Raw genomic sequence first — 14,812 nt, 5'->3', positions numbered from 1 at the left:
GTGTACGGACACTGAAAGTGTATCTTTTTTGCAATTGAATCTCATATACAGTGCATTTAAGGCAGAAAGGGTATAACACCAAAAAGAAGATACAAGTTATAATAAAAAGCAGAATAGGTATAATGCTACATTCACATTTCATAGTAGTAGGGGTGTACTTTATGTTAGAATTACAATTGAAAATCTTTGTTGTGATCCATTTTCAAGGATCATAATCTTCAGGTTTGGCGTATGGGTACTTTAAATATGAACTTCTAACTTTTGAAGGATCTTCAGGCACAGACCAAGGGTACTTTAAGGATGGATCCCTTGGGAACTTTCTGAAGTTTAGAAATGGTGCCCATAGAATAATCCTGCAGGTCAAAAAGGAAATAAAATAACTCATCCATTACTGAGGAGAGAAAAAATATACATGCTTCCAATTGTTAGAACAAGTAATCTCAAATTCTTATCCTCACCCTGGGAAGAAAATGAAGGCAAACATGAATTGCAAATACATCTCCAGAAACTTTCTTCTGTACCATCTTATCCTCATCCAGTTCATGATTATTGGCTGCAATTCACCCAGTTATGCCCACCCATGACATATCAAATTCTCAGGTTGAATACACATAATGACACACTTCAAAATCTGTGAAAGGAAAAACTTACTGGTGCCACAATAAAGTAGAGAAAGAGAACAATTCCCAACTGTATCAAAACTGATGTGAGTTCTGGCGGGTGATTCTCTCCAGTGACTGCTAATGCTGGCTGCTCAATCTGTTCAAAATAGCCACTATCAAGTTTTGTATATATATATAATAACAAAAAAAGTAGCAAGAAGTGAATTTCTATATACAAGAATCTCACTAAGGCCAAGAGTGCTCCTAAATGCAGTGCCAAACTTGGTTTCTTTAGACTGACATAATCACTTAGCTTCTGTTTGCTACATGTTATTATCTGAAAATGATTCACTGTTTCAAGTCATATAAGTTTATCAATGAAAGGAGCAAATAAAAATGGTTGGAAGAAGAAAAAGCAAAATACATGATACAGTGATTGAGAAGGAGTAGTGTTGTTATGAGATGGTTTGTGTTTGGAAGCAATAAAGAGAGAAACAGTTCCATGTGGTGAAGTTGGAAGAGGAGGCAGAGCTTTAGGAACATGGAAGCTGAAAGAGAAGCTCATTTTTGTTTTGTTTAGAGATATCTGAGTTTGGTTCCTTAGTTTAGTTCCATGACAAGTGGTGCATGGCTTTCTGTGGAAAAAGATGACAAAATAAAGTGTAGATTGAATGGGAATGTGAGCCATTCACCACCACTCCTTAAGTCCCTGATAATTAATGGATATCGATAATATTTATTAACGGGAAGATAAATACTTCTTTTTACTATGTTTTGAATGATAAAAATATTATTTAATTATACATAAAAAGATAAAAATGTTTTATTATATTATTTTTTTCTTGTTTTTGTAGTATTTGATTCTCCTTTAATGGAGTGGATCTCAACCCATAATTAATCACATTTTTTATTCTCTAATTAATTTTTATTGGTTTTTATTCTTCTATTTATATAAAAAATTTCTCACCAAGGAATAATCCCACAGAATATGCTAAATAATTTTTAAATTAGAATTAGAAAAATAATATCATAACCATAACTAAGAATATATTTAAACCTACTTAACCTAAGTGTAATCATGTATATGAATATATTCAACTTCATTCAAGTAGGACATATGTATGTTTTCCCTTAAATAAAGACTGAAGTTTAAATTTGGTTATGGAAATAACTCCATTAAAAGGGCTAAGACCTATCATATTGATGATTATCTTTTACTTCAATATGATTACCTTTCATAAAGAATATACGTGAATGGGGAAAATATATATTAATTTCTCAATTTATATTTATGTTTAGAAAAAACAAACTTAAAAGTGGAACACGCCTTAATACAAAATAAAAAGTTTTAAGGTAAAGAAATATAAAAGAGATATTAAAAATAATGGCAGGTTATCACAGGTTGGGTCATAAATTAGTTGTATTTCAGGACAGGAATAGAGGTAGAAATGAGTGGAGTTCAAATTAGATAAGGTGAGCTTCCTGGTTAAGAATTGAGTTAATTAACTTTCAATTTTAACTATTCATGTATCCTTATATGACACATTGATTTATTGTTTTCTTATTTTTATATGAAAATTGTTTTCAATTGAGTTATTCTCGTATATATTAGCAGTGAGTATGAGGCAAGTAAGATATATTTCTTACTCAATCTTAAATGTTAGTATGGGTGAGTATGTTGACATATGTAATGATATATATAGATATTTTGTTAACCATTGACATATATGTATATATAATAAAAATTAGAGAATCAATGATACTTTGGCCAAAAAAATATGTCATTAATCTATAAACAAATGAATAAACTCATATAAATCTAACGAATAAGTGACCATGAGACGAGTTGGATGGGGTAATGTTTATCCCTTACCCGATTGTAAATATTGATTCAGTCTAATTTTTAAACTTGAACTCAGTCCCAAACATAATGAAGTACTTTTTATTAAATTCGGGTTTTTTAGCCCAACTCAGTTGAACTATATTAAAAGTGGGCTCAAACCGGGCTTATCCGAACGGGTTCGGGCTACCCGTTTTCATATTTTTTTAAACATTTTTTGGTACTTTTGGCTTGGTAATAAACATTAAGTAAAAATTTACAAAAACAACTTATAATAAAAAATATTATATTATGAATTTTAAATAAAAAATAGAGTAATATCTAAACATAAATTTATAAATTACCAATTTCCAATAATGTAATAAAGTTAAACATTATATTATTTTTCTTATTTTGTAAAATATCATTTAAGCTCAGTAACAAAATAATGTATCAAATCAAATAAAAATACATTAAACCATATAGATTTCAATTTTCCTTTCTTAATTGTGTAATTAATTAGATTTAACTTCTACGACAAAAACATAATAAAGAAAATAATGTTTAGAACAAAACTAAACGACATCGTAATTGTTTACCATAGAGAATTCAACACCACCAAATTTAAATAATAGTTCACATGTTGATAAAGAGCATACAAATATAATATTTTTGATAATGTCCAAAAGGTTACACATTGAAGTAAAGTTAAAAATTATATTGTGTCAGAGAGTGATAATCCAATAGAAATGAGAGATTTAATAAATCTGTTATGTAAAAAAATCATATACATGGACTTGACATCACGTCTTAACTTAAGCACAATACATTACATCTATAAGTTTGGTTGTATTGGACATAACAAATGTGTTAAAAAGTTATACATTAATGTCAAATATATATTTTAAATAAGTTAAATATTAAAAAAAAAAAATTAGTATCATGTGGGTCGGCCCACCATAACCTGCAACCCGCTTATGACTACAATTTAATATGCATAAATTCTGTTTAGGTTTTTTAACTCGGTCCAATTTAGCGTGAACCCGATGTGGGTTATCTCGAACCCGTATGGATAGCCCATTTTGACACCATCAATGAAACCATACCGTATTTAGGTTGTTCATAATCAGGTCAAATTGGATGAACAGAAATGATCACCTCATATTTACTCCTATTGTATAAATGTATATTAAACTCAGGTTTAACTTATTTATTTAACGAGTTCAATTTTTACTTTAAGTTTTTTTTGGATTTATTTAAAATTCCAGTGGATATTGGTTCCAACCTCATAATGACTTTTCGGTTCCCTTAACTATATAGTGCCATTTGCCAACTACCAACCCACGGACACTTATAAAAGCATTAATAGTAATTAGTGTCATGCTAAATAGTATAGAAATTCAACTTATTTGTTGACGACTCCCTTAAGATTATCCACATATTTTAAGAAAATATTAAATGATGTATAAAGTTGACTAAAATAAGTTCGTTTATTCTACATTAGAAACTAAATTAAACAAACTAAAGATGAAAATAAAATTAATAAATAATGCATAATTGGAAAATAAAATATAATTGTACATTGCGTCTCTAAAATATCAAATGGTTTAGAAAAATATGAAAAATAAAAATATTAAAAGATATGAAATGAAGGAAGTAAAATGTGTAATTTTATTGATAATTAGGGTCACCCTGTCTGTCTTGTCAATGCCTATGCAATGCTCATCTAAATTAAGGTGGCCATGAACATGCCTCTTTAAGTAGGACATGAAATATTATGTCATGCTCGCCCTAAATATGGAAAGGGTGGGTTGCGTGCCACCTTAAATAAAACTAAAAAATATATACAAATTTATATACACTTCATACAAAATAAATAATATATATTTTACATACAAATATACATATATATTTAACATAATAAACAATTATACAAATTGAACAATACATACGAAATATAAATAATACAATATATAATACAAAATATACATACCACATAATTTACACATAAAATATAAAATAAATAGTAGATATGTGTATATAAATATATATAACATACAAAATACAAATGCATATTCATAATAAGAAATGATAATAATTTCTTACAATTGATATACAAATTCATATATAACAAAGAGAATAAATTTGAGAAAATACATACACATTTGCATATTTTATATTCAATACTTTATCTAATAATGCCATCGGGCTGCCCATTTTGTCTATTTTAGGATTAATCAATATATTTTTCATATCCTGTCCGCCCAATAAGTATGAGCAAACGGACAAAACTTATAGATTTTGCTCAAATTGTGAATGATATGTGTAATTATAAATTATGTGAGGTTGGGTCCCATGCGAAACATAAAAAAATGGTTTAAACAACACATTAAACACAACAAGTTTATATAATTAGTTCTTCAATAAAGCATATTCTTCCCGGCTTAGAAACATAAACTTGGTTTTCAACAAAACTTGTTCTTTAGAAACAAATCCGTTTAATACGTTGAAAAGTAGAAATGGTAATTTGTTGGTAATTTTTTTAATTCCTTTCCTTTATTAACATTGACTATATATAAATATTAATATATTAGTCTATTAATGTCAATATAAATTTAATCTATTTATATATTCAAGTTCTCCATCAAGCATATACAACAAAATATTTATATTCAAAAATATTTATCTTTAGATTTTTTTTGTGTACAGAAAAAGAACAAAAAAGTTGTAAAAAAATGACATTTAACTTGTTTTATTGAGAATAGAGAAAAAGTGGAGAGAGTTAAAATAAGTGGAACTCAGATAAAATTCTTTCTCAACAAATATGAAAAGAAAAACATAGAGTAATAAGAGATTAGTGACAAATATTAGAAACTCTCATTTATTAATATTTTTCCATTCTTTTTGTTTCAATATTGTTTTGTCTTTTCAAATATAATATTTTTTTTCTTTTCTTACTTTATTTTCAATCGAACAAAAGAGATAGAGAAAAAATAACTCATTCCTTATCATCCGACTAATATTAAACAATATAAAAATCTATTCTATTTCTTTTTTTCCTTTCTCTTTATTATCTCTCACATTTTTCACTCTTCTCACTTTCTTCGTCAACCAAACAAAACATTAAAGTTTTATCATAACAATTAAGGTTTATATTATGAGTGTAATATTATACATAATTAATATAAAAATTTATACAAAGTTACTCTATCATCTATTATTCATTTGAATTATTTTTTGAAGAGTCAATAATAATTAAATATTAATAATTATAATATAATAATAATATATAAAACTCATATACTGTTGGTACATATATCATTTTAGCTTATATTATTAACTATATTTTTTGGTATGAGTCAAAAAGGTATCTCATATCTTACAAATTTTTAACTATATTGTCGTTAAACAAACGTGATTCACATGTATCCAACTATTAAAATTGAACTCTATTAATATTATTAATGCGGCACAACTTTTGTGTTTTTGTTTTCTTTTCAAATACCCTCCAACCCCACAAATGAGTCTAATATCTTGAAATTATCTATTATTTTGTATTTAATTATTCTCTATGATGTATCAATGTTTATAGTGACAATACATTCATAATAACTGAAAGTGGGCAATGTAGCAAAATGTATATATGGTTAAAATAATTAGTCGAATAAAAAATATATACGAAGAATTTATGAGTTTTATAGCTTACATATATTATCCGTAATTCATTTATACTGATTAATTACTATTAAAATAATAATAATGAATAATATATTATTATATATAAACTTTTACCTAAATATTACTCTTAATGGAATGTTAACAAGGATTTTACTACTACTAATTAAATTAATTAAAGAAAAAATAATAATATAAAGAGAATAATATCTATTAATATTAATGTAAAGATTTATAAAAAAATATTATATTATTCACCACATTATTTAAATTATTTTTTGGAAAAAAAATAATAATTAAAATAAATAAAAAATGTACCGTGTATAAAACTTATACATTCTTGGAGTATAATTTTTTTTGTCTAATATAAAAATAAAAATTATTAAAGAAATGTTATGAGAAGTGGATAAACCGATGATGACGCAGAGTAAGAATCGTTTAGATTCCTTTACTGTTGTTCTTCCTTCAGTCACACCATTTTCTGATCAAACACACTTCTTCACTTTGTCTCTCTTCCCTTCCTTCAAGACCAATTTCTCTCGAAATCAAATGGGTACTCTTCCATCTTGGAGAAAAGCCTATGGTGCTCTCAAAGACACCACCAAAGTTGGTCTTGCACATGTCAACAGCGATTACGCGGTACTTTCCTTAATGGGTTTTCCTTTTTTCTTCTAAAGTTTCATTTTTTATTTTCTATATTTCCATATGTATATGTGTGTGTTGTTGTTTGGATTTCAAGAAAAAATAGAAAATTTATAAAGTTTTTTCTATTTTTATGGGTTTTTTCTCATATGGGGTGGTTTGATTTTCTGATGCTATTGTTAGGACTTGGACGTTGCTATAGTAAAGGCCACGAATCATGTTGAATGTCCTCCTAAGGAGAGACACGTAAGGAGTGAGTAATTTGTGATTTCTGAATTGGTGATTTTTTGTTATGTGATGGAAGAGTGATAGAAGTTGCATCCTGTTTTTTGGTTTTGGTTTTGGTTTTGTTGTAGAGCTTATGTTTGCTACATCTGTTGTTCGACCCAGAGCTGATGTTGCTTACTGCATTCATGCCCTTTCGCGCCGAATGGCCAAGACGCGAAATTGGACGGTATTTTACTTTATTTCCTTGTTTATCAATTGACTTGGCTAGAACATATGATCACGGTATTACTTTGAGTGCTTAATTGCTTATGCATTTTCTTGGACATGGATCGGAAGAGCTGTCAAAACGGTTCCCTGGACGAGACCAAACTAAAAAACTCGGGTACAATTTATGCATATCAAATTGTAACTCAAACCCGCCATAAGCATGTTGTGGGTTGTAGTGGGCAGACCTACATGATACTAAACAACATTTATTTAAAATTTAATATATTTAATCTATTTAAAAATATATAATTTGATATTAATGTATAACTTTTTTAACACGTCGAAGTTCATAATAAACTTTATATGTCAAAGTAAACCACCATCCTAATAATATATGATCATTATTCTTTAGTATGAAGATCATTTGTATGCTCTTTATCAACACTTTCATCTTCTCATTTGATACACTATTTTTGTTATTGTGGTTAAAAGGATATTATGTAAAATAGGAAAAAATGATATAATGTTTAACTTTATAACATTATTGTAATTTATAAATTTTTATGTTATAGACATTACTCTATTTTTTATTCAAAGTTATAACACAATATTTATTATCCATTTTTATTGTAATTTATTTTTTAAACAATAGCCTGAACTTGCCCGGGTAAGCCCCACCCAAACCCGATTTTAATATAGTCCGGCCGGTCTGGGCTAAAAAACCCGGATTCAATAAAAGTACATAATATGATACCCAACCCCAAAATATTTCGGGCTTTGGCGGGCCAGCCTGACCACGCCCACCCATTTTGAAACCTAAATTGGATCCCTTTTTTTACTTGGTGGACTGATGTTGTGGTTGTGGCATTGCTGAATTATCTATGCCTTACATTCCATTACATGAAAGTAGTTTCTCACTACCAAGTTCAACAACATTTCATATTTGAAGTGTGGATGTGGAGTTAATAAATGAATACAAGTCCTATGGCTCTGTTTGGACTTACAAGTAAATATTCAACTCAACAGGTTTTGTTTGAGCATTCCATATCCAATAGCTTTTACTATTAAGTATTAGCACTGTGAAGGGTCATACTAAAGTAGATAACAATGCAGGTTTGGTATATGCTAATCACTTTTTAGAACATGAAACTGTTTATGTCTGTAAAGCAAAGTTGAATATGATTTGATGCAGAGAACTTAGTCACTATGCTTGAGAATATCGTAACTGCAACTTAATTTAAACCTTTGAAACTTACGTTGTACATTTACCACTGAATACTTGTTTTCAATTTTCACTTTCAAGTAAGGGAAAAAGTATCCAAGTCCATAGCGCAGATCCATGACTTATCAAAAACCCGAAAGAATCTTCTCCATATAACTCTTTTTCCGAGCAATGTAAAAAGAACCGATTAGGCCTGTTTTCATAATCTGACCAGCACATTACACATCAGCAGACAAAGTACCCAGATGTTTGTGCTTTCGGTGCATGTCATTGTTGATATTGTTGTTAAGAACAGTGTTCCAGACAAAAAAGTTAACCTTTTAGGGAGGTTTGGATTTCCTATCAGGTTTGCGCTTAAAGGGAATACTTTCAAAGATAGGTCGTAGTAAATTTTGCTGAAGAAGAAACAAAACAATCCTTTTGTTTCCCAGAAAAAAACATCGAAGTGTACATTTCATGTTAGATTTGTGATAGAAAAAACCATGTCTCATACTCAAATTCGGTCTTATTTGTTTTCTATTTCATTTTATTTATTCTGTTTGTGGATCGCCCTCTGCAATGCACATTAAAAAGGGTGATGGGATTAAGGTGGTTGATTAAGTTTAATAAGGGTAATAATTGTTATTTGATAAGAAAATAATGGTGCTATGTGGAAAAAGGAAATAAGTAAGTCCCATTCCATGAAGCATGGAATCACCATTTCATTTTTGTGCTAACATGGGATTGAGATTTTCTCATTCCTGAAATGAGCATGGAATGGATTCATCATTCCTATGTACCAAAACATGATGTTTAGTTATTGCTTAAGTTGGTTTAATTATTGATATCTCAGCCGAGTATCTAATTTTACTTGTTATTCTTCAAGTCAAGTTGTTTATGGGTTATATGTACATATGGAATTTACACCTGGACATATTCGATATCATTTTTCCGACTGTTATTTATTTATTTATCATATATTTAATTTAGCATTTGTTGCTACTTGCTAGCTTAACTTTGTTATCTAATATCATCAGCATGCCTATGTTTTCACTTTCCTTCGTCTTAATTACAGGTGGCATTGAAAACGTTGATAGTCATCCATAGGTTATTGAGGGAGGGTGATCCTACTTTTAGAGAGGAACTTCTGAATTTCTCACAGGGAGGACGCATACTGCAACTTTCTAATTTCAAGGATGATTCTAGCCCAATTGGTTAACTTTTGACCCTATCATCTTTTTTATGTGTATATATGTGTGTGTATATATATTATCTATATGTTAATGTTATATATTTTGACTTTCATTAAGGCTCAAGTTAGAGGTTTATAACATTTATTTTTTGAAAGATGTTTTTGGTTGAACTTTTAAATGAAGTCTAATAATTTGTTTGCCTTATCATTTCATTTACTTGCAGCGTGGGATTGCTCTGCCTGGGTACGTACTTATGCATTATTTTTAGAAGAAAGGCTTGAATGTTTCCGCATTCTGAAGTATGATATTGAAGCTGAGCGCTTAAACAAGCCTTCCCAAGGGCAGGATGATAAGGTAATTCCATTAAACAATGATTATATGCTTTTGTGATCAAATGAAGGTAACTCCATTAAACATTGACATAGTAAGGTAGGTATCAGCTATGACATTGCATAATGAGGATTCTGGTGTTTGTATGAAAATGAATATGAAGCCTAATATTATTTAGCTTCTCTTTGTTGCTCTCAGATATGCAAACAGATGTGTCTGCAATGTTGCATTTGTAGTCTTTCCCACGTTCTCCCTTTTTTCTAACAATATCCACTTTTATTAAAAAAACATTAGGCCCGACATAATTTGGTCCTTTAACTATTCCAAAATCCTTTTCAGGTTAATTTTTTTTTAATTTGGCTCCTTCTACCATTATGGTGATCTAGTGGTATAGGGACCTAATTAAAAATCCCAAGTAGTATAGGGACTCATGGATTTGTTTAACCTTTTTTTGCACTTCAAATTTCCCAAGTTACTGTACTATTGCAGAACTCTATGGTTGTAACCTGTAGGTACAATAAGGAGATGGATTGATTAGGGAGGAAGAAATTCGATTTGATAGTTTTATTTACCATTACTCGATCTCTCTGTTTTTTTTTTAATGTAAATTGATTTATACTGCCTGTTCTTGGAAATTGTTATTGTTATTTGAAAGTCTGTTTATTTGCTAATCAGGGGTACAGCAAGACCAGGGATTTGGACAGTGAGGAGCTATTGGAGCAGTTGCCTGCTTTGCAGCAGCTGCTCAATCGGCTTGTTGGGTGCCGGGTATTGTTGTGAAACATGTGGATTTTCATTATATTATTTTAACCAGTTTACTGTGCACTTTAATTTGTTAACGATTTTATCTTACTGCCTTTTTAGTACTACTTTCTTCTTTAATGATACAAATTGATTCTGTTTACAGCCAGAAGGAGCAGCTGGTAGCAATCATGTGATACAATACGCCCTGGCTTTGGTATATAATGATTTCTGTTTTTCTAAAGATCCTCTTTGTATTAAGCTAGTCATTTGGAATTTACAGATAGTCTGGTCAGAGATTTTATCGATAAACTAATTATGGATTGTGCCATTTATTACGGATTTTTCTACTGAGAAACTATTGATGGGATTGTGTGAATCTGTGGTTTACTGAAGCTTTATTGGTTGATCTAATAAGTTGCAGAACTTCTTTACCCCCTCTAGTTATGTATATTACAACAAAGCTTAACTAAACTATTGGACTTCGAAATTAGGCTTTGAAGGGGAACAACACTTATGGTGAAAGTTCGTTTTCATGATTAAATTATCGAGTCATCTATCTAGTACATTGTATAGCAAAGAGACAGCACTTATCTAGTACATTGTGAATTTGGAGTTCGCATTATTGATCACCCTTTTGGCTGATAGGTGCTATGTTATAACCTTGGTATCTTTTATTGCATTTGTAGTTAGTATTGTCAGTTTATATTTTTAAATTTATTACATACACATGCATTTGGTTGTGTGGTTTAGTGGTCACGTCGATACATCTGGATGTCTTGGTTCAAGATTTGAATCTTGCCCGTGACATGTTTTCGGACCCCACCTAGTGGGGGGATTAAGGCTTGGTTGTTGATGTATATATACATGCATTTAGATTTCAAATTTTGGAAACAACCTCTAAGCTTACGGGTAAGACTGCATACATCTACATTCGTTAGACCCCACTAAGTGGACTGCTCTTTTTCATGCATTTAGATTGCTTAGAGGGTTGGCTCAAGTAGTAGGATAAAAGTCTTTAAAATTGGTCGTGTTTCAATTCCTGCCGGTGGACTTTTCATTGGCAGGTCATGTATAAGTATCATTGTAAGTTCTTTGCTGAGAGGCTTGTGGCATGCCTGACCTTGGAATGCCAAAAGAATGTGTGCTTTATTTATTGATCTGGTTATTTTGCTCAATTTAGGTACTGAAAGAGAGCTTTAAGATTTATTGTGCTATTAATGATGGCATTATCAATCTTGTTGATAAGGTAAATTGGCATGTATCTTTATCTGTGTGATGAGTATCAAATTTAAATAAATTTTTGTTACATGTGGGAAATGATCATCTCTTACTTTCCTTGTAGTTTTTTGACATGCCCAAACACGAAGCTATCACAGCTCTTGATGTCTACAAACGTGCGGGGCAGCAGGTATTTTTGCAGCTTGTACTTTTTTGTGCAGTTAACCACAAGGCTTTTGCAATTTAATTTCACGACGTTTGTACTGAAAAGCTCAAGTTGTTTCAGGCAGAAAGTCTCTCTGATTTCTATGAAGTTTGCAAAGGATTGGAACTTGCTAGGAGTTTTCAGTTTCCCGTCTTAAGAGAGGTATTTGTTTGTGATTCTATCGATTCTGCTTTGATTTAACAAGTTCTTCCTGTTTCATTGTTAATATGAGTTCCTACTGTTTTTATTGTTGATTGTTGATCTTTTTAGCCTCCACGATCTTTTCTTACAACCATGGAAGAGTACATTAGGGAGGCACCACGAGTCGTTACAGCTCCAAGCGCGCCATTAATGGTTAGTACATCATTTACCATGTTTATGAATATAATTGTCATGGTTCCCATGTCATTGGGTTTTGTTATGGTTTTGCTAAACATTGGCTAGACACCACTAATTTCTTGTTCTGTACCTACAACTTCAGTTGACATACAGACCAGACGAAGCCCTTGAAATTGAAGACACTAAATTGTCCGTAGAAAAACTGGAGCCATCATTTCATATTGGTAATGAGATTGTTGTCTCCAATTCTGAGCCTGCACCTCCTCCTCCACCACCGTCTCACAGCAATATTGAAATTGGAGACTTACTGGTAAGCTTTTCGAATCCAAAGCTATCTCATTGATATTTTTTAGAACTTTCAATATTCCTTCCCTTGTTGCAGGGATTGAATGACACTCCACCTGACGCATCACCCGTAGAGGAACGAAATGCTTTTGCCCTCGCCTTAGTGCCCACGGACAATGGTTAGTTTTGTTTTTCGGTTTCTTTCTGTAACTCTGGTGCTTGGCAAGGTCCATTGAATTGTGTTGCACATTTATGAAATGTGACTATTGTGCATATAGGTGGTGCGACATCAGCTTTTAACCCAACTGCTATCCAAACAAAAGATTTTGATCCAACTGGATGGGAACTTGCCCTAGTCTCCACTCCAAGTACTAATATTTCTTCAGTCAATGAGAGACAACTGGTATGACCCGCCATGTGAATTTTCTAGATTGTTCATATCAAATATTAATTTATATCATTGCATAATCAAAATTCACTGTAGAATTCAAAGCTGGTACCATGTTGAGTGTAGATTAGTTTGTACCATTATCTGTGTATACTATTTTAACTTCTTAGTTTTATACCGGTGTGTTCAATCATCTTAAAAATCTAGCATGCATGATAAACATGATAGTTTCTCATCTCATATTCATCACTTGAACCGACAAAGATTACATCGTTTAAGAAATTACTTATGGTGTTATGGTATGTATTACTTTATTTTGTTCAATTTTTTTGGGTCATTGAATTTCAGGCTGGTGGGTTGGACATTCTTACTCTCAGCAGCTTGTACGATGAAGCAGCATATAGATCAGCACAGCAACCCGTATATGGAGCACCGATGGCTCCAAATCCGTTTGAAGTGCAAGATCCATTTGCTTTATCAAGCAGCATCGCTCGGCCATCGAACATTCCAATGTCAGCAACAGGACAGCAGCAAGTAAATCCATTTGGTCCTTTTCAACCACTTCAGCCGCCTCCGCAGCAGCAACATATGTTGATGAACCCAACCAATCCCTTTGGTGATGCAACAAGCTATGGATCATTTCCTGCTAAACAAGTTTCTCACCCACAGAATAACAATCCATTTGGAACTCCGGGCTTGTTATAGGAATGCATTTTTATGGACACTAGAGACTCGTGCATTCGCACGGGTGAGAATATACTTTGCATGAATATATGTAAACAATAAAAGAATAAATTGTTAATTTAAAAATTATTGATGATTACTTCATTGTAGATGATATTGAAGTATTTGATTGATAAATTGGAGATATTGATGACTGACATATTGTAGAATTTGTTGTTCACAATAAAATACAATGTTAGATAAAAATTAAGAAGAGAACACTGGCCGAGGTAAATATAAGCCCATGCTTTGTTATATGAATGCATTTTTATGGAAATATAATATATTTGATCAACCAAAGTTGGTTTTTGTGCATTTTGAAGTGGATATATTGTAATGAGACACTTGTGGGTAGAAAGGGGTAGTTTATGGAATGCAGTGTTTGCCTATTAAAGTGGAGACAATGTTACAAAATGTACTAGTCATTTTATAATATACTGAATGATGGAACTGTAATCTTTGGATAACTTCTCCATCTTAAATTCTTGATTGTATAAGTATCCATGTTGGTGATTGTGTGGTTTATATAGATTATGTGCCTTTGTTTATATAGATTATGTGCCACACTAGTATCACACTAGATGGCTAACTCTTTCATGTTAAGTCTTTACATTTCTGGGGTCAATAAAATCAATGGTTAACTGTTTCATGTTAAGTCTTTACATTTCTGGGGGTCAATAAAAAACAATTGAGCTTTTGCTGTTTGGCAGAAAATCAATATTCAGAAAATTATGGAAGAATATATTCCAATTTTAATAATATTTATAATTTTTTAGACAGTTTTTTATTGAGAAGGGAGCATGAATTGTGCACATGTGATGGTTTGAATCATTCTTCATACTTTATGTCCCACAATTCTGTCAGCTTATTCTATTTATGATTTTAATTGATATGATTCTTTTTTAGAGCATTGCTACTATCATCTTAGCATATTCTTTTAAGTTACACGAGTGTCTTGACCAGTAAAAATTGACACACATGATTTTTCCCCTTAAATGAGTCTTCTTGCTTTG

At 31.0% G+C, this 14,812-nt stretch overlaps 2 protein-coding genes and 1 long non-coding RNA gene across 3 annotated transcripts; 1 reads left to right on the top strand and 2 right to left on the bottom strand.

Moving 5' to 3' along the window:
- LOC109362638 (NAD(P)H-quinone oxidoreductase subunit L, chloroplastic) lies at positions 8 to 1,262 on the bottom strand. Its single transcript, XM_019608583.1, has 5 exons — positions 1,027 to 1,262; positions 850 to 939; positions 652 to 759; positions 459 to 553; positions 8 to 353 (listed from the first exon to the last, which is right to left on the bottom strand). The coding sequence occupies exons 1-5, from the start codon at positions 1,165 to 1,167 to the stop codon at positions 203 to 205; spliced, it is 585 nt and encodes a 194-aa protein (XP_019464128.1). The 5' UTR covers positions 1,168 to 1,262; the 3' UTR covers positions 8 to 202.
- Positions 6,507 to 14,284, top strand: LOC109362939 (putative clathrin assembly protein At2g01600). Its single transcript, XM_019609038.1, has 16 exons — positions 6,507 to 6,735; positions 6,922 to 6,991; positions 7,095 to 7,192; positions 9,450 to 9,588; positions 9,791 to 9,921; positions 10,573 to 10,665; positions 10,805 to 10,855; positions 11,822 to 11,887; positions 11,984 to 12,049; positions 12,146 to 12,226; positions 12,335 to 12,418; positions 12,546 to 12,713; positions 12,786 to 12,867; positions 12,967 to 13,091; positions 13,425 to 13,793; positions 14,071 to 14,284. The coding sequence occupies exons 1-15, from the start codon at positions 6,511 to 6,513 to the stop codon at positions 13,779 to 13,781; spliced, it is 1,836 nt and encodes a 611-aa protein (XP_019464583.1). The 5' UTR covers positions 6,507 to 6,510; the 3' UTR covers positions 13,782 to 13,793; positions 14,071 to 14,284.
- On the bottom strand, positions 10,253 to 10,574 carry LOC109362940. The gene is made up of 2 exons (XR_002109460.1): positions 10,326 to 10,574; positions 10,253 to 10,295 (listed from the first exon to the last, which is right to left on the bottom strand). It is a non-coding gene; the product is annotated as an uncharacterized LOC109362940 (long non-coding RNA).

Source organism: Lupinus angustifolius, chromosome LG12, assembly GCF_001865875.1.
Source record: "Lupinus angustifolius cultivar Tanjil chromosome LG12, LupAngTanjil_v1.0, whole genome shotgun sequence".
Lineage (NCBI taxonomy): Eukaryota > Viridiplantae > Streptophyta > Magnoliopsida > Fabales > Fabaceae > Lupinus > Lupinus angustifolius.
The sequence above is the reverse complement of the archived record's forward strand: the minus strand, read 5'-3'. Positions and strand labels throughout refer to the sequence as shown.

Bases quoted from the DNA above. Each gene is read 5' to 3' on its own strand.
- LOC109362638 (XM_019608583.1), bottom strand. From the start codon at position 1,167: ATGAGCTTCTCTTTCAGCTTCCATGTTCCTAAAGCTCTGCCTCCTCTT. The intron at 760-849 runs GTGAGATTCTTG...TATTTTGAACAG, and splicing joins TAGGAGCACTCTTGGCCTTA to ATTGAGCAGCCAGCATTAGC. The intron at 554-651 runs GTAAGTTTTTCC...GGTGAATTGCAG, and splicing joins TCTACTTTATTGTGGCACCA to CCAATAATCATGAACTGGAT.
- LOC109362939 (XM_019609038.1), top strand. From the start codon at position 6,511: ATGATGACGCAGAGTAAGAATCGTTTAGATTCCTTTACTGTTGTTCTT. The intron at 10,666-10,804 runs GTATTGTTGTGA...TTCTGTTTACAG, and splicing joins ATCGGCTTGTTGGGTGCCGG to CCAGAAGGAGCAGCTGGTAG. The intron at 11,888-11,983 runs GTAAATTGGCAT...CTTTCCTTGTAG, and splicing joins TTATCAATCTTGTTGATAAG to TTTTTTGACATGCCCAAACA.